The following is a 23,945-nucleotide window of genomic DNA, read 5'->3' as shown; positions in this document are numbered from 1 at the left end:
ATTAAAAACAGTGCTTACTAAGTGCTTCAAAGCATACTACACATTATGAGGGAAACATGAATGCTATTACCTGGCCCCTGCTCTTAAGGATTTTACATATGTACAAAACTAAAAGGTGTGCCACTTTGTTTACAGTTTGGTCAGCATCTCTTATATAATATTGAAATAAGAGTGGAAAATGATATCACAGAGGGAATGCTATGCTTGGAGCTAGAAGAAATGAGTTCCAATCATGGCCAACCAATGGTTGCAGTAGCTTGAGTCACTTGCTCAAGTCAATTGTGACTCTCAGTCTTATCTCTGAAGTGAGGCTATTACCTACATTCCATATTTGTGAGAATAAAATAAGTTACAACATGTTCAAGTTTCTAGTTTAGTATCAAACACATGTAAGTGTTCATGAAGTACCTACATATGCATTTGCATGTTCATTCATTCATTCATAAAAGCAATAAAGAGAGAAGGAAGTAGAAAGAAATTTGGGCCTAGGCTGAGGTTTAAATAATGGTATTTTTAGGCATGGATAGAAAAATAAGCAAAGAATTTCAATAAGGGACATAGATAACAAAAACAGAAAATACAATGAGGGTGTGATTTGAGGGAAATAGTAAGGAAACCTTTCTATCTGGAGCAGTGGGTATATACTGGGAAGAAAAAGGCTGGATGAAACAGTACAGAGGCAGAATGGATAGGGCCTTGAAAGCCAGTTGGTGTTTAGGTTATATAGTAGGTAATAGGGAATTACTGTGGCTTTTCAAGCAGAGAGTGAGACAGGAAAAAACACTGAGGACAGCTGCATGTGGGCTGCATTGGAGGGAGATCATCAGGGGCAGGAGTAGGAAGAGCCAGTCTGGCTGAGGATGGATATCAAGACAGGGCATTTTGAGTTAGCTTCAGTCCTGATGGAGAAATTCTAATTCTGACTTCACTAATCGTTAAATGCATGGTTCAAACTGACCTTGGCTTTGGGTTGTTTTCCTCCTTTAAGGACTGTTATCTTATATTCAATGTTGGGCTGTTTATATAGGGAACCAGAGGAGGGACTCCTAAGTATGTATGTTAAGTGTGCCCTGAAAGCTACTGCCACCATTTCAAATGCTTAATACAAATTCACATTTAGGCAATGATGTGGTGAGTCAGAGTTTAGATGTAAACAGAGATGTAAAAACCTTGACCTTCATGCTAAGGATTGGGAACTTGGTTGTCCAAACTTTCTGTGTTTATAAAAAGGTAAACTCTCCAAAGGGAGGCCCCTTTCCTCCACCAGTTTGGGGCATCTTCACTCAATTTTTTGGCTGTAGAAAAGACAGGGGCTACAGATTAGGGCTAAATTCATTTTTAGTTTGCATGGACAAAAATCTTAATTTTGTGTGGCTTCCTTTTAATCTGAATGTTTTGGCTACAGCAGTGCATTACATCTTCCTCTTGAATGTCTGATATCCTGGTAAGGCTGTGTTGCCTGACCGAGCTAAAGGTCTTGGGAAAATTGGAAGGTCTTGTCTTAATAAACAATTCAATTATCTCCACCGCAAACTATGTTTTGGAGTTTTCTGGCCCTAAACTTGGAATTGGTCTTCTCAATGAGTTAATACCACGTACTGTCCATAGCTAGCAGCTCCAAAAATACTTCTTTATCAAAAAAGTACAAACTGGATTTGTTGTACTTTGCAAATCAATTAGCCTCCCAGCAAGGGCTAACACTATCAGCCTATTCTTTTCATGGGGTTGTCATAGTGATACAAGAAAAGAATGTATATGAAAGTCTTTGAAAAAGCCTAAATTGCCCTTTCAATAAAAGTTGCTTTATGACCTTTTCTAGCCCTATATAGGAACCCCAATGTCTGAAGAGGTTTCTATTGCACAAGCCATTAGATTGCTCTAGTGTGTAAGTCTCTGTCAGGCTGTAGAATTTTCCTTTAAGACTTGAAGCACTGAAAGACCCAATCCAGGCTGAAGTCAGTGACATATGCACATTTTCTAATTCTGTTCTTACCTTTTCCTTCCTTAGGAAGACTACCAAGAGGGGTGATTCTTGCAAAGAAACCCATCCCTCCACAATGACCAAGAAGCTTGGAGTTCCACTGAGTAGGGATCTAGATGTCCTCAAACATCCTCAAGGTTTGTGCCCAGGGCAGTGTTAAACAGTCCTATCAGGAAGCATTCTGCTCTGCTTCCTGCCTCTAATTTCCTATTAGGCCTTGCCACTTACTCCCCCACCTCTGAACCTATCTGTCATTTATAAAAGTGCTCCAAAACGAATAATTTGTGGGGATGAGAAATAGCACATGCTGGCAGCTCCTCTTGCAGATCAGACACAATCACCTTGAGTGCCCCAAGCAACGGGCAGAGAGAGGAAGACAGAGGCTGGGTTGAAGGGATATAAATTTGTATTCTAGGAGTCCATAAGCGTTTACCCACAGCTGCAGATAAAGTCATTCCCAGGGGATGGTAAATTACAGCCAGCCATGCAAAGTGACTTGGCTAAGGACAAGGGTTCCATAAAATGAACCCTACTGGGTAGTGAGTTTAGAAAAAAGTGTGTGTGTGGGGGAGTCTAAATGCTTTTGCTACTTTGGATAACACTTTGACAGTTTCTTATAAGTTAAACATAACTTACCATTCAACCCACAAATTCTACCTAGGTATCTATCCAAGAGAAATGAAAACATATGTTCATATAGAAATCTGTATGCAAATGTTATAGCAGTTTTATTCACAATGGCCCAAAACTGGAAATGACTCAAATGACAATCAAATGCCGAATGAACAAATCCTGATATATCCATGCAATCCTCATCAACAAAAAATAAATGAACAAGTCCATGCAACGAATCAATGAATCTCAAAAGCAATTAAACTAATGAAGCTGCAGCCACAAAAGACTATACATTATTTGACTCCATTTATACAATGTCCTAGAAAAGGCAAAATTATAGGGTCAGGTGACCTATCAGTGGTTGCTGGGGACAACACAAGGGATAAGGGAGGGGCATGAGGGAGTGTTTTGGGGGTGATGGAAATGTTATATATCTTAGTTGTGGGAGTGTTTACATCATTGCATATATGGCCAAAATTTATTGAACTATATATTTAAAAGGCATAAGTTTCATGATATGTAAGTTATAATGAAGTCATGAGCAGACCAAAACCAGTTTGCAGGCAGGTATCCTCTGTTCTTATAGTCTTTTTTTTGACCTTGTTTAACTGCAGGTCATATAACCTGAGGATATGCAGAAAACACTAACTCTTGTCCTTTAGATGACCTTTGAGACACCAAGGATTGAGGTCACCTCCCTTGGAACCAAGATTAGGAAGATAGAGACATCACAAGCCAATCAAATGTAAGAGGTCCTTCAGTAAGAAAGATCTGACCTAAAATCCATTCTATCACATATAGACAACTCTATAATTAACTCATTGGATTATACCAAGTCAAACTCCCAATTCTATCCCCCCCTCTCACCTCTCAGTCCCATAAAATCTCCCTTAGTGCTTAGATCAGGGAGACAGATTTGAGTCTTATCTCCTGTCTCCATGCCAATTCACCTTGCATTAAAGTGTTTTCTCCTCTTGAAATCCCAATGTCACAGTATTGGCCTCTGTGCACATGGGGCAGTGAGCCCTTGCTTGGTATCAATATCACTATAAACCTGTTACTATATACATGTATTCAGCTAATACAGTTCTCTCCATCACCCTTCCCACCCCATCATTTAGACTGCCTGCCCATCCCAAAGACAGATGCTGTCCTTTAGCGACTCCCTTTCCTGCTCAAGGCTGCCCTTGCTATTCATTTTAAACCAGTGTTACCAATGTAGACAAGGTCGGGGGCTCTGAGTCTGGCCCTTGGCTAGGGACAACCTGGACCACAGAGGTAAGGGGAAGATGTTAGAAAAATAAAACAAACAAGACAGCAAGGGTTGTGTGTAGTCTTTTGTGTTGATCCAATGCCTGGCATAGGACCTGGCACATGTCCAATAACTGTGATCTTTATTTCTGTAGCATGAATGGGATGCATAATACATTATAAATGTGCACAAGGCTCCAGCTCTCCAGTGGCATCAGCCAAATGCACGAAGCCCTTTCTTTCTTAGGAAAAATATCTATGAGCAAGAAGAGAACTGAACTCAGGAGCTGTAAAATGGCTCCATCTCAGGTGACCTACTCCCTGGGACTAGCTGAAAGGGGTCAACACAGGTCTCTAATTTTTGTGACTTATAACTGACACTGTGATTCTTCAGTCTAAGAAAGTGATCAACAGTCAAGATGAAAAAAAAAGATACAAAATCACTACCCAGCAGTTTTAAACATGGTTACTGGTAATATTCAAGGCGCTTATCTGCAGAGCTCTTTGAAATAGAAATAGTCGACTTAACTATTGAATTCCACAAGGTGGAGCCCAAGTGAAATGTGTGTTTGGAGTGGCCCAGAAACAAGATAAAAATAAACACTGTTGTGTCCCTTTATGGGGATGAATTAAGACTACAAAAGACTGAGCCATATCTTATCTCTTTAGTGCAGTTTGATTCTACTGGGCCTTTACTAGATATCATTAAATAAATCTCCAAAAACATTGCTAATCTGAGATCTACGACCATTTCCCTGAATCTGTTGAGAAGATAAGGAAATTTAATGTTTCAGAGGAAACTTTAGTGACATGTTTAGAAATAGTAGTGTTATTTCTTAGGCCCACTAAAATATGGGGTGAACTGTGGCTTTTAGTATTGACAGCAAATCAAAGAAGGAGCCGGGACAGATGATCTTGCTTCCACATTAAAATCCCTAACTTACACTAGACTGAAGCTCCATCCTCAGAGATTATAGTTTAGTCAGTTTGGGGTTGGGTCCAGGCATTTATGTTCTTTTTGGTCAACAGTGTTGAATTACTTAACTTTTTCAAACTACCAACCAACATTATGGAGTACCTTCTTTGCCAGGAACAAATCAAGGGATATGAATTTAGAGCTTAGTGATTGACACTGAGCCTGAGAAAAGCATGAATCAAGCTTATTTGCACCCCATTTTCAAAATGTTTTATTTGTTCAAAGACTTTTTAGACATACTAAGAGAGTCCTTGAGGACAGCTGGCTATTGGGTTGAAAAGAATGGTTGATGCAAGCTCCCTGTGCATATGATTAATTTGCTGACTAACTTCAGTCCTGTCGTGTGAGAACTTCAGCACTGGAAAGAAAGCAAGATCTTTCGATGCAGCCTTTTCCACAATTTTTATTGTGCAAAGTCATTATAGCACCCTGCGCTACAGCCATTGGTACCGTAGACACAGTCCAAGCCCCTCTCCTCTAACTCCTCTCTCTGCTAGCTAGAATGATGGCGGAGAACATGTCAGGTTATGAAGACATACTGAAAATGTTTCTAAACATTGTTTTGAAAAAATATTTATCTACAAACAGATAACTGGCAATTTAAGGCAAGAAGAAATTACAGTGTGAAATAAGTTTTAGGCAGTGACTGGACACACTGTTTGATGTGGCTGGTTCACAGAGGGCAGGATTGGCAAATACAAAGCAGAACATGCTACCATCCTTTCTTCCCCTGCTCACCATAGGCGAAAATCATTGGTGAAGGCACTCTTCCCGACAAAGCCTGACATGGTCTTGGACTATATTTAAACTCAAACCTTCAGGAAGCCATTACCACCTGAACAGAGTTGGCATTGAGGATGAAATTTATTTCTGCCCAAATGTAGGGAAACTGTGGGGAAAGGGGAATAATGAGATTGGACCATATCATGGGCCTTGAGATTGGGTTTTAAGGTTCATCCTGAATAGAGTCTGCAGTACTTCCCAGGCACCAAGAAAGGCACCTAAATGCATCTCATGATGGCATTGTGTCCCATATCATCTTTACAGTAGCCCTATGAATTCAGCATTTTATTTTATTTTATATATGGGAAAATTGTGCCCAGAAAGGAACTTTTCCATGATTACACAGAGAAGCTGACTGGGAATTTACTCTCAGACCACTTTGATGCTAAAGTCCATATTCTTTTGGTAATTCTGGCTAAGGGTTTGGTTTCAGAGGGAGGGAGGAAGGCAGGAGATGGAAGGGAATGGGGAGGAGAAGCAGCTAAGACAAAGCCCTCTAAGATCCGTGCACTGTCCACAGTTCTGAAAATATACAAGGTCAAATGACAGTAGGCTTCTCCTTCTTCGATGCCATAGAGACATAAAATGCCAAGAACATCTCTTTCTTCCACATTTTGACCTCACGTTGGTTCTCTCCCAGATCACACAAATACTCCTATTTAGACAACCTCCAGCATCTGTGACCAGAGCCAAAGTGTGTGTGTGGAAGGTCCAGCAACAGGGTCCCTGGTGACTTATACACTAAAAGAAATGACTGGAAGGGAAATAAACCACAGAAGCTCTGACACTGACACTAATTCTCATTGCTGCCCTCATGAACTTTCTACGTTGAATCTTCTCCTGCACCAGGCAGAGACTGCCAAAGATTTGATTAGACCGGCAGCATGGTAAATTCTTAAATCTGTTTTCATTTCCCAAGAAAACACTAGCTACCCATTAACTACAATGAATGTGGTTTCTACATTGACTGAGTTCTTCCCAAATTCTGTCTTCATTACCTCCCACCAGGCTTCCTAATTGAATCCACACTTCTAATCTTCCTTTTCTTCTAGTTTACTCTATACATAAACATAAACCCCCAACAACCTATTATTTTTTTAAAATCTTATCTCTCTTTTGTTCTTTGTAATGTGTTCTGTGTTCTGAGTGTTCTTATTGTAAAGCCCAATCACTCCAGGGTGGTGTTTAGGTCCTCTAAGCTCCAGGCACAAAAAAACGCCACCTGACCCTCTCTCCACCAATTTCTGTGTGAACACCCCTACTCTACCCTGGCCTGGCTCCTCACTAAATCCAGGACAATGTTGACTCATTGCAAAGGTCAAACTTGTTTTATGCTTTCCCTAGCCTGGAATATCTCCTTGATGTCTCCAGCTATTAAAAAAAAAAAAAGAAAAAGAAAGGGTCAGCTGAAGCCAGGGTTGCCCACAATGCCCTCTTCCTTCTTTGTTATCTCAGTGTTGAAAATACTCATTTGAGTATATCATATTGTTATATAAGCTTGTGTCTTTCCTTCTCAACAAGATTTTCAATTACTTAAGGATAGGAACCAGGCTTTTTTGTTGTTCGAGATTGCATATTCAATAAGTAATTGTTGAAGTATGTAGTCTACCCTGCTTCCATTGAAGGGAAGCCAAGAATGCTAAAAAATAAATTGCAGTGGGTCAAATTAAGATGAGATAAAAGAAGAATTTATTGAGCATTGAGAATTATAGGTAGTTGGGATACTACACTGAGGTTATAGATGCCTCTTTTAAGAGGGAAATTAAAGTCACAAGGCATTATAATTACTTGAATGTCATGGAACAAACCTTAGCTTAGAAAAAGTATCAGAGGAAATTTTATTATTACGTGTAATTCCACTCTTTGCAACAGAAAGAATTTGAGCTTGCTAGAAAGAAAAGTCTGATATTATTTAATCAAGAGAATACACATATAGTGCTTACTACAATAATAAGAGCTAACATTTCCCACAGTGCTCTCTATAAGCAAAATGCTTTGCTTGTGTTTTGCATATCTTATTCCACTGAAGTCTTATAATGAGCCTAGGAAGTGGGTGCTATTCTTATTATCATTTTTAAAATATGGAAACTAAGATCTATGGAGGTAAAACAACTCACCCAAGGTCACAGGGCCAAAAGTCAGCAGCAGAATGGAGACTCAAATTTAGGTGTGACTACAGAGCTTAAGCTCTTAAACAGAACATTATGGTTTTTGAAGGTGCTGAACATTGTGTATATGCATGTTATCAGCCTAGAGATCTATTTTCTAAATCAAAGGAAAGCTCATCTGCATTCCAGTCTATAAAGTTAGAGGATCATTCTGACAGAAGGAAACTTATGTCTATTATTTTCACCCATAATATGACTTTAAAAAGTCAACCACAATCCTAAAGGAAGAAAAATTTGGTACCCTTTTTTTTGGTGCCTGAAAAATAAGACTAAGTGAGAAAAGTTAAGGCAATAACCCCCAGGGAAGATGAACTGCCATAAAAAAATTACATTTGAATACTTATTCTCTAATCCATTGTCCTTTGAATTTGCTAGACCAAAAAATGCCAATAGTATCTAATTAAGGGTTTAGGCATGCCCAATTTTTCTTTAAATTGATCTCTATTGTAGGAGTTGATTTTCTCTAGTTTATGTGATTTTCAAAATGATCCTATTAGACGTGAGACTGCATATTAGAAATGTATGTATTTTTAAAGAAATTATGCCAAAGGAGAGAGCAAATCAAGAAAAAAAGTCATGTCATGAAATTGTTAAGAAGTGGACCAAGTCTACAAAAACTTGTATGAAAACATGCAATGTACCTTTGATAGAGAAGATTTAGTTGGCTACAATCTCTATCTTGGAAGATGGCTTTTTTTAGGAGGTACCAGGAATTGAACCTGGGACCTTGTACGTGGATAGCAGGTGCTCAACCACTTGCTCCCCAAGACTGCCTTATTTTGCTGAAATTCTGGCATATGACTTTTAGTGAAACTCTACGTTAAAAATAAATTTAATTCTGTTTAAATAATCTGTGCAAAGGATACATGTCCTTTAAAAATACAACATTTGAAAACTTGGTATGTAAAAGTCAAACAAATATGCCCCTAGGCACTAGGTAAATAATCTCTGAGTAAATGAAAATTCAGCTGTCTTGGGATTCCCATTATACTTCTAGCCATTTCGTGCAGAAAGAATTCTACCTGGCTCCAGCTATAGAGGTCAAAACTATAGACAGAGGGACGCCAAAATAACAAATCGTGAGGTGAGTGAGTGCCTCTTTCTGACTGGGTGAAAGAGAGAGGAAAGAGCGCACACTGTCTCTGGTTTCTCTTCTGCCTTTTGTGAAAAGAAAGGAAACCATGTATCTGAGGGCATTGAAAACTTAAATTCACCTTTCTCTATGGCTGATTGGAACAGCTTGAAGTTACCAGGGAAAAAATCAGGTTGTAAATGATAATCCCATCCTGAAAGATGGATGGTTTCTGGCACTAAGTGAAGAATTTAGGTGAAGGAGTCATAAATAGGAAAGGTGAAGACATGTGAAAAAATTTTGTCTTCAGAAGTTTCAAGAAAGGCTCTCCATTTTTGTGTGCTTGACTATTATGCATTTAAATATTTTAATAGAAATTTGTATTTTAAAAAGACTTCTGTGATCTTTATGTAAAAACCACCTACAGTTGAAGCCTTAAAATTGGGCTATGCTCTTCTCCTGCCACCTGGTGGCAGTGCACTTACACCATTGCCTTTTTTGAGAGGTCAAGTTTCTTTTAAAGATAGAAGTTGCAAAACCCCTCAGGCCTAAATGTTCTCAATGTCAGAAATCCACTGTCTTGTTAATACAAATAAGATTTTGGTAATATCTGAGATTATTTACTTGATTAATTTCCAGAAATGATTTTATGGTGAAGAGGACTAGTTGGCAGGGTCAAGAAACACCATTTTTAGAGATGTTGCGTCAATTTATAAGGAGATGGGGAGGAACACTGACTTTGATATCCATCAAAGGTTGTTTTCCCCTCTAAGCAAAAGCAACAAGTGATCTGCTATAGCTTTCAATTTATAAGAATCCTTAGAAAAGAAACAAATGAGTACGTCACTAAAAATCAGACCTTTACAGCTCTAACGTCCTCTGTATAGTAAAATTTTAACTTAATTGCAGCAAATCTAGACGGTTGTTTTAAAAGCATGGAATTCAAAGTCAGCCAGACTTGGGTTTGAAATTCATCTCTACCATAGCTAGTCTCTGATAGAGATGGACAAGTTACTTAACCTTTTGGAGCTCTCACTATAAAATGGGGATAAGAGTGCAAAAAAGTCAATCATCAAATGATGAGCATCATTACTATCAGGACCTCTACTTTAAAATTACAAAAAGCAGCTCATCACAAATCGGTATTGAATATACCATGAGGCTCCAGGTATCTGAGCACTGAAAGAGAGACTTCAGCAAGGATTGTCCTGCCTTTAAATCTGTCAGATTATTTGCCAAATGCTTGTGCCAGCTTCTCAGAATCTGTTTCTCCTAAATTATGACTGTTGCAGTAAAATAGTAACACTATATGTTAGACAGAAAATGCATTCATAGTTTTGAGTTTTACAAACTTAAATAAAATGGAATGAAATATCTATCATCTATAATAAATTCTACTGTTCCCAAAAGGGGTAGATAAGTCTCAGGGCATAATTAAATTCCTCTTTACTATGACCTTTGAAGATGCTTGAAAAATATTAGAATAATTCCTCTTTAGTTAAGAACATTGGAGTTTCTATTTGAAATACAACTTTCATTAAAAAAATCTTATGGATACTTTATTTTTACTCTGGTAGGCAATCTGTTTCTTTGGGCTTGATGTTTCCTAATAATCTAACAGAGACTATTACTGACATTTTGCTGCCTATCTACATGCACCTTTCACTTGACTGCAGTCCAAATGAAATTATTTTCTCCATGGTTGTTTTCCACGGATAAACACATGTTCTACCAAAACTCAGTAGAAAGCAGACATCAGCAATTCTAAACATTCATGCTGCGGCTAATGCTCTCCTCTGGAACAATACTTAACAATTCCTGCTGTTTGCTTAAATTTGCTTGGAAGAGTTAGGATGCCTCACGCTTAATTTTCAAAGGAGTCTATATAATATGGCCAGCAGCACAATTCAATTTCCTTAAAACTTTCCTGAGTACTTAACTTTTTTCAAAATATTGTTATAGGAACAATAGAGGATATGAAGGAGGAGAAGGAGGAGGATGGGAACAAGAAGGAGAGGGGAATTTATAGGAGAACAGGTGAAGGAAGGAGAGAAGGAGAAAAGAGGAGGAGGAAGAGAAAGAAAGAATGAATAATAATAACAAGCCACCCTAATGGTTTTTTCATCTGCATCTGATTCAACAAATGTCTTCACCAAGATTTGGTCAGTGTCTTTACTTCCTTTTGGTTCCAAAGATGAAGTTATTGATATTCATCCAAGTGTTGTGTGTGAATCTATCTATCCAGCACTAGAAGCTTAAATACATATATTGCTTTTGTGCTTGTGTCTTTCCTTCCGACACATACATTCTGGGTTCCAAAATCATGCATTATCTGACAGACAGAATGAGTGTCGGGGTACAATCTGAGATTGTGAAACAGCATGACCCTGGTAGCTTGATCTAAAAAGGGCACACGCACCTTGTTTTTATGAGCACAAATAAGCTCAACCAGGGCCAGAAACATGAGCATACACACTAGTGGTAAACCTGTTCAGGGGATGCTGAGTAGGCGGTGGTTCTTTTACCACCAGCTGTGACTTAATCCTCGGCGGTTATTCACAAATGGGCAATTAACTGGACCCTAGTGACCCTGTGATACCCTTAGTGTTCCAGCAACACCAGGACCCTTTGTTCTTGAAAGTCAAGATGTCCTGTTTACTCACTGATAAACAACAGCTAAACTTTCTACCCTTCCCTTCATTCTGCAGATTTCTAATTAAAAGAAAATGAAAGAAGAATCTTACCCGTGAGGAATTTTGCTCAGCACATAATATCCAGTGTAGGAGTGTTGATATATCTGAAACAGACAAAAAAGCAGGCATTGAGACAAATCACTATGAATCCTCAAAATATCAGTGGAACAAAAGTAGTTAATCAGGAGACCTGGAGGAAAAGTTTTAATTTAGGTAGGAAGTTAATTTACAGACCATGTTTATTTTATTTTCATCATTTGCCCATGATTTACAGGGCAGCCAGAGTCTTGATGTCATCTCCATGGCCACCTGGTTTGTGATTAAATTAGTGGCACAGATTTCTTGCTTAACTAAATATAGCACAGATACTAATGAGGGAACTTTGGTCATTAGATGCAATTATAGTCAGCTATGAACAATGGGACCTTAAGACCAATGTACTATTGGAGTTCTCTGTAAATTATGACAACTGCAAAGAATGCCTCTGTGAACATCAGTGTGCAAATACCTGTTCCAGTCCCTGCTTTCATTTCTTCTGGGTATATACCTAGAAGTGGTATTGCCAGGTCATAGGGTAATTCTATACTTAACTTTGTGAGGAACTGCCAAACTGTTCCACAGCAGCAGCACCATTTTACATTCCCATAAACAATAAATGAGTGTTTGTATTTCTCTATATCTTCTCCAACAATTGTAATTTTCCATTAAAAAAAAAATTTAGTCTTTCTAGTAGGTGTGGAAAGGTTTCTCACTGCAGTTTTGATTTTGCTTTTCCCTGATGGCTAATGATGCTGATGATTTTTTCTTGTAATTTTTGGCCATTTGTCTATCTTCTTGGGAGAAATGGCTATTCAAGCCTTTTGCCCATATCTTAATTGTCTTTTTGCTTTTGAGTTGTAGGATATCTTTATAGATATGTGGTTTCCAAGTATTTTCTCCCATTGTATAGGCTGTCATTTTACTTTCATGATAAAGTCTTCTGATGCACAGACATTTTTAATTTTGATGAGGTTCTATTCATCTATTTTTAATTTTGTTGCTTGTGCTTTGGTGTAAAATCTAGGAAACCATTATCTAACACAAGGCCTGAAGATGCTTCCCTATTTTTTCTTCTAGGTGTTTTATAGTCCTGGCTCTTATATTTAGGTCTTTGATACATTTTGAGTTGATTTTTGTATGTATGAATGGAGGTCCAGTTTTCCCAGCATAATTCTTTCCTAATTGAGTAGTATTTGTCCCATGTCAAAAATCAGTTGGCCATAATGTGAAGGTTGATTTCTGAACTCTGAATTCGATTCCATTGGTCTATATGTCCGTCCTTGTACAAGTGCCATGTTGTTTTGATAACTGTGGCTTTGTTTATCTGAGAGCGTCTTAATCTTTCCCTATTTTTTTTTTATTCCCTCCCCACCCCCTTGGGCTTGTTTGCTGTCTGCTCTCTGGGTCCATTCACTGTGTGTTCTTCTGTGTGTCTGTATTTATTTTTATTTACATCCCCCCCCCTCCTTTTGCAGCTTGCTTGTTGTCTGCTCTTTGTGTCCATTTGCTGTGTGCTCAACTGTGTTTCTTTTTCCTTGTCTCCCTTTTCGTTGTGTCACCTTGCTGAGTTGGCTCTTTGTGGAGCTTGCAGGCCGATGGCACTCCGCGGTGCTTGAGGGCCAGCGGTTCTCCCTGGCGTGCGGGCGAGCCTGCCTTCTCAAGGAGGCCCTGGGAGGTAAATCCAGGGCCTCCCATATGGTAGATGGGAGCCCAGCTGATTGAGCCACAGTCGCTTCCCTCCTTCCCTATTTTTTGAAAGAAAGTCTCACCAGATATAAAATTCTTCATTGGTTAATTGTTTTCTCTCAGCACTTTAAGTATTTCGACCCACTTCTTTCTTGCCTCTATGGTTTCTGATGAGAAATTGGCACTCAATCTAATAGGGACTTCCTTGTACATAACATGTTGCTTTTCTCTTGCAGCTTTCAGAATGCTGACCTTGTACTTTGCATTCAAATGTTTGACCAGTATGTGTCAGGGCATATTTCTATTCAAATTTATCCTGTTTAGTGTTCTCTGGGTATCTTGGGCATAATCAGATCTTTGGTAAGTTTGGGAAATTTTGTCATTATTTCTTTGAATATTCCTTCTGTCTCTTTCTCTTTTTCTTCTCCTTGTAGAACCCCCATAACATATATTGATAATCTTGACAGGGCCCCACAGGTCTCTGCAGCTATTTTTACTTTTTATACTTCTTTTTCTTTCTGTTTCTCAGTCTCACTCATTTCAACTGTCTTCTCTTCTAGTTCACTGGTTCTTCTTGCTTCAATTTACTTTTTAAACCCTCCTGGGAATTTTTCATTTCAATTGTTGCGATCTTCAACTCCAGTAGTTGTTTGGTTCCTTTTGAAAATTTCCACCTCTTTATTGAGAGTCTCATATTGTTTATTCATTGTTTTCCTGATATCCTTTACTTCTTGCTCTGTAAGATGCAAGAAGATATTCTTCATTTCCTTGAATATATTGAAGATTATTTCTTTTTAAGTCTTTGTTGATATGTCCACAGTTTTGTCTTCTTCATTGATGTTTTCTGGACTTTATCCTTTTCCTTTGGATGGGCCTTCATTTTGTGGTTCTTTGTCTTGTAAGCTTTTGTTGCACACTACATTTTAATATTTTAAAATGTTAACTCTGGGATTTATTCCCCAAGATGTCTGTTTCTTGCATTTGTATTCAGCTAGTGATATGACAGAGATTTTCTCTAGTGTCAGGAGCTAACGAAACCAGGCAAAGCCAAGTGAAAAATATCTTTAAAATTATTTGCAAATTGGTTTTTCCTTGGCCAGTCCTCTCCATCAGAATTCAGCCCTCCTGTCAAGAAGGTCAAGCCCAAGGCAAATGCAAAGTGCAAGATACTCCCTGTCTTTTCCACTGGTGACTTTTCCTGGGCTGTGTTCGTAGTGGCCTTTGGAGTTCCCCTCTTCACAGGCTTTGAATGACCTCTCTATTCCCTGGGAAAAGGACCTTCTCCCTCTCACAGGTATTCCATTATAAGACTTAAAGCCAGTAAGCCTTTGCCCCGAGGCTGCCCAAGTCAGTTGTTTTTTATACTACTTTTGTTGTCTCAAGCTGCATTTGCCTGGAGAGCAAATTCTTGGAGGAGAGGGCACACTGGAGGGGAGTTTCCCAGGTTAGTCATTCGCACTGGAACAAGGCCAGGAACCCACAAAGGAGCACAAGCTGGCTCCAAATTGCGCTGAGTGGGGAAGAGGGAGGAGACAGGAAGGGTACCAAGAGCTTCTCTCTCCCATGGGTCCCCAAAGCTGCGCTTTCTTGACTCAGCACATGCCCAGCAAACACAGCCTTCAGCTTCCTCCACAGCTCTGAGGAAGCTTACTGTCTGTAAGTCTCCCCTGCTGCCTTCATCCAGGCTGGGTTGGAACAATGACTGCCCTCAGAGCTAGGCCCCCAGCAACAGAAGAGCTAGTCAAAGTCAGTAATGAGGGCTCGCCTGCACTGTCCCACCCCCATCCCACTCTCACATCTTAAGGAAGTGGATTTTTATGTCTCTCTTTGGCACCAGCAAGAAACACCATGGGCTGGACTCAACTGCGTGCTGTGAGAATGACCTCCTGGCTCACTTTGAAGTGTCTGAGCCACATAAACTCATTTGTTTTTACCTTTTCCCCCTTTTGGTCGAGGTCTTTTTCCAGTTGCAATGCTAGTTGGTGCTTGGTAGTAATCCCTCGGTACCAGGGAGGCTCATCCCCGGAAGTCATGTCCCATGCTTGGGGGAAGGTAATGTATTTATATGCTGAGTTAGGCTTAGAGAGAGGAATGGCTGACTTCTTGATTGCTCATGAGAGACCCTGGACCAGAACTACTCAGCTAAGATGGTCCTGAATTTTTGACCCACAGTAACTATGAAATAATAACTGATGCTTATCTTAAAGTCACTAAGTTTTGGGGTAATTTCTTATTCAGTAAAAGGCAATTAATATAGTGTAGCAGTTTGGCATTGTTTATGAATTCCAAAAGTAGATATTGATTGTGTTTGTAAACTCCCTGTTCCTCTGGGAGTATTAGATTGTATTAAATTCAGAGGTTTTCACTTTTACTTGACTAAATTATGATTAGGACTCTGATTTGGCCACATCAATAGGATGTTGAGTCCTCACCCCTTTGATGGGTGGGGATTCACAGAGAAAACTACATGACATTGGAGAGAACTTTTTAGCTTTTGAAGTTAGATCCCTGGGGAGAGAGTCAAGCTGTTCACCTGATAGTTTGCAGCTGAAGAGACCAGAGCCCTGAACACCTGAGAAAGCCCAGAAAGAAACGAGCCCCAGGGAAAGAGACAAGGCTTATGCTAACGTACAGCTGAGAACAGAAGGAGCTGGGACCACAGAGCCTTAGGAGGAAGAGGCAGACTGAACCCATATAGAGTCCAGCAGCCATCTTGCTCCAACATATGTCAACAGACTTTGGTGAGAGAAGTAACTTACACTTTATGGCCTTGTGACTATAAGCTTCTACCACAAAAAAATTCACTTTATAAAAGCTGCCAGATTTCTGGTACTTTGCATCAGCATTCCTTTGGCTAATACATATGTCTGGTTTAAATTCAGAGAAAACAGATAACTGTTAAATCAGATATTGAAAAATTTCTTCTGAGTTACTAGGTTCCCTCCCTATAACTTCTAACAACTTCTAAAACAAATAAAAAACAATAACAAAAAAAGCCTCCTTATCAGAACATTTATGGTCTGGAAAAGGTGAGGGGCAGGACTACTCACAGGCCATAACACTTGGAGGAGCCTTTGAAAATACTATAAAGAAGAGTCCAAAGCAATGGAGATGCTGATGGTGGTGATGCTGATGAAGAAGATGATGAGAGTAACTAGTACTGCAGAAACACGTATTATGTATTAGATACTATGCCAACTCCTTAGCATGTATGACCCCAATCACTCTTCATATAGTTGGTATTATTACCCTTACTTTACATCCAGGGAAATAGAATCTTACGGACTTTAAGTCACACCCCAGTGGGATTTAATGTGAGGTCTGTCCCTCTGTAAACACTACGTTGGAAATTGCCAGAACAAAATGTTTATCCTTTAACTCACAAGTTATGATGCTGAGACTTTGTCAACTGAACAATCTAGGATATCAACAGAGATAACAAGTATTTAAAGTAAGGGTATATGCCATCTTTCTTGGCTGAGGCCTATCCCTTTGATCCATCTGGAAATAGTGACTTTATTTCATTCCAGAGTTACACCACTCCAAAGCAAATACCTATACTTACACCTTTGTATTCCTCTTTAAATATACTAATAAATTACCCTGGAATATAACTCTATGAATATATTCTGAGTGGAAAAGGAAAAAAACAGATTAAAATAATCCTATATAAGCAATGATGGGAAGAATATGAGAGAACTATCCATTTTCAATTCTTTGTTTGTACTGTCAGGCGAAAAAATGCATGCATGGATGGAAAATGTTATCAAATATCTGGAAAATGGAGTCACTAATTAGAAAGACTCAAACTGAAAATGATTGAGTCAGATAGTAAATACCCATAAAACCTGTGATCTGGGTCTCCTAAATATGCATGTTAAGGGAGAATTCTAGACTAAACTATTTTTTTTTAAAGACTCTATTTATTTATTTTTTTAAGTTTTATTTATTTATTTTAATTTCCCCCGTTTGTCTGTTCTCTGTGTCTATTTGCTGTGTCTTGTTTCTTTGTCCGCTTCTGTTGTCATCAGCGGCACGGGAAGTGTGGGCGGTGCCGCTCCTGGGCAGGCTGCACTTTCTTTCCCGCTGGGTGGCTCTCCTTACGGGATGCACTCCTTGCGCTTGGGGCTCCCCTACGCGAGGGACACCCCTGTGTGGCATGGCACTCCTTGCGCGCATCAGCTCTGCACATGGGCCAGCTCCACACGGGTCAAGGAGGCCCGGGGTTTGAACCGCGGACCTCCCATGTTGTAGACGGACGCCCTAACCACTGGGCCAAAGTCCGTTTCCCTAGACTAAACTATTAATGTACATGGACAACCTGAAAAAAATGAAAGTGAAATTATAAGCCAGGTGCTACTCTCAAAAAATGGGGAAGTGGAAGGAAAACGAAACTTTGTTCCAGGAGAAATAATAAAATATCATTCCCTTCCACAAACTCTTCCCTCAACACAGAGCCGAAAGGATCAAGAACATTAAGGAAGCAACCCTTTGAAGAGTACAAACTGCAGTTTCATTTGCAAAATCTATCTTAAAAGGCATAAAAAAGTTGCATCTCATTGGAAGAATTTATTTTTTAGATAATGTTTTCTTTGTGTGTTTTTGGCCACTGTGTATCTATTATATTTCTTTTTCTTTCTCTAAAAATGTATTCTAAACATGTCTGAGTACTAAGTACGGAGCCTTGGAAGTTAGCAAGGTTGCATTCAGTTATTTTTCTAAGAGTGCATTTTTATAAGTACATGAGTATGATATACTTTTGTCTCTTCCTACACCATATTTCTCTTCAAAAATGAATATATGAAAACTGTTATTCAAAACTATTCCCAAGATGGAAAAACAATTTCAGCAAATTATTATTTAAATGTTGCACACACAAAATTGTTGATATTTGCATTCAATAACTGAAACCAAACCAAACAAAAACTTCTAAACCACTCAAAGTTTTTTCTGGCATAATAAGCTCATAGTTGGTCTGTTTTTTATAATCCCTGAAATTTCCCACTGCCCATGAGCTTCCTGTCCTATCCTTCCACCCCTTTTTACCCTATCACTCCCACTGACTCATGCTTTTCATTTCTACATATTCTCTCATACCTCAGCCCCTTCAAACACACTGGGTTTTTTTCCTTAGGCTACTCATCTACTTACTTTACATCCTTTCCTCTATGATATAATCCATTCTTGTAGTTTTAAACCATTACTAAATATTAGTGACCACATATAAAGATATGGCTCTCCTAAGTTACACACCAATATGTCCAATTTCCAATTAGAATCTTTACCTCATGTCTCAGCTACCAAATCTTAATATATCATAAAATAAACTCTTTAATGGCCCTTAAAACCTAGTTGTCCTTTGATATTTCCTATCTCAGTTGATAGCTCAATCATTCATTCAGTAAACTGAGCTGAAAATTTAGTTTTTTTCGACTCTTTTTCATTGCCTCCTTCTTCCCCTGACTTCAATTCAATCATCAAATAGTGCAGGATTAACTTCCTAAATCCTTCTCAAATCCATCACCCGCTCTTTATCCCTATGATGAGTGCCTAATTCAAATTTCCCCTCCATCCTTCCTCTCTTACACAAAGCTACCATTTTCCTTTCCAAGACTAATTTTGGAAGTTTTGATTCCATTGCTTTGTTTCTTATTGAACTTTAACAGCTCCTCTGCCACAAAACACCACTGCTTATATTTTTAGCTGTACCTTTTTCATTGTTTCTTTTCCCAAGTCTGTAGACTACAACTCAAATCCCCCACTTCTGACCCTGAGCTCCTCTTTTAAACTATCATGACATTTCATAAGAAAAGTCCACCCTGCTTCATTGCTTCATTTTGTATTCGCTTCTAACCCTCTGCAATATAATCCCAACATTCTGAAACTGCTTTCTCCCCGAGTGAATTTCAAACTGCCATGCGTAATGACATCTTTTTAATTTCCAGCATACTCAGTCCCTCTTCAGCACTTGATAAAGATAATAGGAAGTAGCCTCCTATCTTAATTCCAAGATGTGTCACTGCCTTGTTCTGTACCAGCCCTTCACCCTCTAGCCTCTTTGCCCTCCTCTTTTTCTGCTGCAGATACCTTGAAAGGAGGCATGCACTGATGTTATACCTTTGGGAGGACTTTCCTTGCTGGTCTACACCCTTGCCTAGCAGATCCCATTATTTTCTTCTTTCCTATGCAGTTTCTTACCAAATTTACATTTTTTAGGTTTGATTATCTCCTGAACTCTAGGCTCAAATTTTTCAGCTTTCTGCTGGGTCTTTCTGTGTGGATGTTTTTATCCCAAACTTTTACTTCCAGTTCAATATTTTGAAAGCTGAATGTATTATTTTCCTACTAAAAAATTCTCTTTCATGTTCTTCCATTTACCTGCCTTTCTGTAGAAAAATATTGGAATTAGTTTCAACCATTCCTTTTCCTTTACTCTCCATGTATAATTGGTCACCAAGTTTCCCTAGGCCTTGTAACTTTGGAATGTTCCTTAAATTTGTATCATATTTCCCACCCTCAGTAACACTGCCCTAGTCTGCTTGGATAACACAATGACCTTCCATGTGACCTGCCTGCCTCCCAACTTCTCTGCTCCTTTCCATCCTTTCATTGCCCCAGAGTTCCTTCCCTTTCTAACACCCTATCAACCTGGGAGCTATAGAAGGGTGGCTAGGAGCTTTGGAGTAGGACATAACTAGGGCTGACCCTATGCAGCCACCATATCTTCCCATCTACCTCTCCTCTTCTGCCCTTAGCCAGAACCTGAACCTTAGAGACTGGCAAGGAGAACAAGAGTGCCACCTGCTGGCTGGGGCAAGGCAGGGCACTCCCCAGGGTTGCTTGGAACCATCTTGCACCACTTGAATCAAGAAAAGAAAGCTAAAGTACCTGCTAGGCTGAGAGCCACAGACTGGCAGTAGGACTGACTGTGGCTATGCTCTCCATTGCCCCTCTCTAGTTTCCGCTGGCTCTGACCCTGGTTTTAAAAGGTTTAAACAGGGGTGGGGTGGGGGTGGGGAAGTCTACTACTTACTTGCTAGGTAAACTGGGCAATTTACTTAACCTCAGTGAGCCTTAGGTTCCTCATAAATAAAAGAGTTGTAAGTTGTTGATAAGGAAATTAATTTTTTTTTTTTTATTTTTTTAAAGATGTATTTATTCCTCCCCCCCCCCTTTAGTTGTCTGTTCTCTGTGTCCATTTGCTGCATGTTCTTTTTTGTTTGCTTCTGGTTGTCAGCAGTACGGGAATCTGTGTTTCTTTTAGTTGCATCATCTTGTTGTGTCAGCTCTCCGTGTGTGCGGTGCCATTCCTGGGCAGGCTGCACTTTCTTTTGCACTGGGTGGCTCTCCTTAGGGGGCGCACTCCTTGTGCATGGGGCTCCCCTACGCGGGGGACACCCCTACATGGCATGGCACTCCTTGCGCGCATCAGCACTGCACATAGGCCAGCTCCACACAGGTCAAGGAGGCCCGGGGTTTGAACCACGGACCTCCCATGTGGTAGACAGACGCCCTAACCACTGGGCCAAGTCCACTTCCTGATAAGGAAATTTAAATCATGAAAAGGGAATGGACAGACTTGTTTAAATTTTAAAGAGAATTATATTATTTAGTTACTAGCATTGTACAATCTCTCCTATTCTGAGTTCTAGGAAAACAGGAATCCCTCTGAGAACTGTAGAGTTGGAGCTGACTTATATTAAGGGATGGTAGGTGTGAGAAAATAACTGAGATTTTTATCCAAGGTCCTTTGGACTGGGCACCTGACTGGCTCAATCACTCTATTTCTCAGTGTTTGTTCCAATCATGGGATGGACCATCCTCTGAAGTGGTGGCCCCTCAGCACTGAAAGTATTCAAGTAGAGGCTCGTTAACCATTTCCTAGGGGTACTCTAAACTAGGTCTATGTATTGCCAAGCAGTTTGTTCCAGTGGACTTCAACAATTTCTTTCTTATTTGATCCTATAATTCTATTCACAGAAGAACTGAAAAATATCTTAGGGTATTGATGTGCTCTGAATAAGATGCTCCCAAGCTAGGGTCAAGGAAATCATGTCTGGTATATATGTTAAAGAAATAAGATATGGAAACATGATTTGAATAGAGGCTAAAAATACTAGGAAAGGTTAACAAGGGAAAAAGATCAGGCAGGGAAAAGAAAGACAGATTTGGGGACTGGGTGATTAAAAACAAAAAAGGAAAATAGTCTACATGGAGATAACAGGGATGATAAAGGAAAAAAATAATAACCTTAAGAGGAAAAATAAAAGCATTAAAAACAAGTTGGAAAATATTAGTTTCTCAGATTTAAAATTGGAGAAAGTGAGAAAATGAAGTGTTTACTCAGGTTTATCTTTTCACAATTTTGATGTTCTATTACCAAATGAAAAGTAAGCTCCATTAGGGGCTAAATTGGCAGAGCCATGACCAGTTCTGCTGGGAATTAACAGTACAGACAGTCCCCGCAGAAAAAGAAGAAATCTGATTCCAAAAATCAAGAAAAATTTTCATGAACCTCTTCATGAAGGTAGTGCTCCATAAATGTTCCTTTCGTGTCTGTAGAATCTAAGAAAACAATGAGATTAAACAGCTAAGTTTGAACTTTCATTGCTTGCTCCCCTTTCCGCTTGTGTGGAGAAGGAGGAGAGGAAAATACGCCTCCTTTAAAAAAAAACAACTACACGAATTACCACATTTACAAGGTGTGCTCCTAAATCTTGGTCTTGACACATTCTTTTTTTAAAAAAAAACCCTGCACTCCTGATTTTAGTAATTAATTCCATCCATTTTGACGATCCCCTCCACAACGCAGCAGTTGCTGGGCTCCCTAGAAGTCCTCAGACTCCCTCTTTGGATGATTAATTATTGGCGGGGGTGGGGTGGGGTGGTATTTGGGTCAGAGAAGGTGCTGATGGAGCAGAAACAGACCCTCCTGCATATTGCAACCAAATTCTTTTTTGAATAATTAAAATAAATGAACACATCTCTAATAATGTGGGCTGAGACAAGTTAACCATTCACAAAGTGTTTCTGGGAAGAAATGATGTCTTATCTTGTCTAGAAACCCTTCCATAATCTTTTGGGAAATGGATCCAGTAGGAGGTGTCATACTTTTCTAGAAGTAAGACCAATAAGCAAAAATACTCCAGAGAAGATGACCAGACTGGCTGGAATCAGGAAAGAAAGTTGCTTGAGGACAAGTGAAGCTACTGGAGGTTGTCTACTAAGCGGAGGTGGATAGCTGTCTTTAAGAGCTGTCATGAGTAAGTGTGAGGTGTTCTGTTTTCATCTGCTCTTATGCAAAGAACAATGTATACATGGTAAGGAAAGAGATTTCCAACCAATGACTCTTTTGGCAGTTAATGTTAGCCAACATCACAGTGGCTTAATGGTGGGTTAATAAAAGTACAGAAGCAGAGTTTGCTCGAGCAGCACAGATAATGCAGGGAGGGAGAGATTGAAGGGGATCACCCCTAGAAGTTCTTTCTTCCTCCTCTGAGAGTCAGCAATTCTTCCTTGAGTTCCCAAGTAAGGACGTGCTGCCCCTTCTGCCCTCAGCGCTCTTTGCTCCTGCTATGAGCTTAACTGCTTCAGGCGTAGCCATAACTGCCTCGCCCTTGGGACTGACGAGTTCCTGCCTTCCCGTCAAATTTGACAAGCTCCTGCCTGTGACAGAAATTCTTTACATTCTGCCCATATGCAAAATTCACTCCCTTCCTCCCAAGATTCCACAGAAACTTCATGCCATTACAGATGAGTCTCTGCTTGATTTTTAATTTCCTGTTTCATTCTTCTCTTTCACTGGACATCCAAGAAAGTGTCACAACACTTTGCCAAAGCATCTGAATTCCTGGCTGGTCTCTGTCCCTGTTCCGATGGCTAAGGGTCCAGTGAATTCTATATCCCAGCATTAACACTTCCTTAATGAATTGCTTCCTAGAAAGGCTTCTCCTGCTCTCTAGCATAAGGTCATGATCACCCTGTGTTTTAATGATTATCTTTGGCACACATTTTTGCATATCCTGCCAATTTATTTATATCATTTTCATGAAGTTATGCTACTTCTTGTAAAGATTTTAAAATAAAAATTTTCTAGAGGGCCCCAAATAACAAGGTACGAAGCTAAATATTCAGTAAAAAAAGCCAAGATGTTTAGTTCATATAACTTAAGCAAATATTAGGAAGTAGCTTGATATAAATCAATTGTTTTGTTTTTCCCCTGGTTGCATGTCTTTTCTTTTCTGCTATATGGAGCTCACATAGGCAAAGGTTAAAATATAGAGGACATAGAGTTGTAAGATTCAGAATACAAAAGTAAGTGACAAATCCTTAGGACTCAATATTTATATCTCAGCCCCTTCTCTTTTCTTGGAATAAATGGTCTTCCAAGAAATGTTTTAAATCCAAGAGACTAGAAATGGTGACTTCCTCTTGAACCTGTAGCCTCTTAAAATGTACATCTCAAATGCCATCCTCTCTTCTCTATACCATACTCAGCCCTAATACACTTATTTGTTCTTTAATGACCATTCCATATTCACTTAAGCTATTAATAGAGAATATTTATTTTCTCTGTACTCTTAACATATGATATCTTTCAGTGATGAGTTACTATGATAAGAACATCTAAGAATAAACAGTCTGATTAAAAATGAGGACATGTCTAAATAAAGTAAATATC

The 23,945-nt window shown here is 39.3% G+C and overlaps 1 protein-coding gene across 10 annotated transcripts in view; it reads right to left on the bottom strand.

Annotated features, from left to right (window-relative positions):
* DPP6 (dipeptidyl peptidase like 6) overlaps positions 1-23,945 on the bottom strand; it is a 1,316,366-nt gene that overhangs the window by 307,217 nt on the left and 985,204 nt on the right. For all 10 annotated transcript variants that reach the window (XM_058297586.1, XM_058297590.1, XM_058297593.1 and 7 more), the window contains one exon: positions 11,591-11,643. In XM_058297586.1, the coding sequence (XP_058153569.1) occupies positions 11,591-11,643 (53 nt within the window). The remainder of the gene's footprint in view (positions 1-11,590; positions 11,644-23,945) is intronic.

Source organism: Dasypus novemcinctus, chromosome 5 (assembly GCF_030445035.2).
Source record: "Dasypus novemcinctus isolate mDasNov1 chromosome 5, mDasNov1.1.hap2, whole genome shotgun sequence".
NCBI lineage: Eukaryota > Metazoa > Chordata > Mammalia > Cingulata > Dasypodidae > Dasypus > Dasypus novemcinctus.
This window is presented reverse-complemented; position numbering and strand designations above follow the sequence as displayed.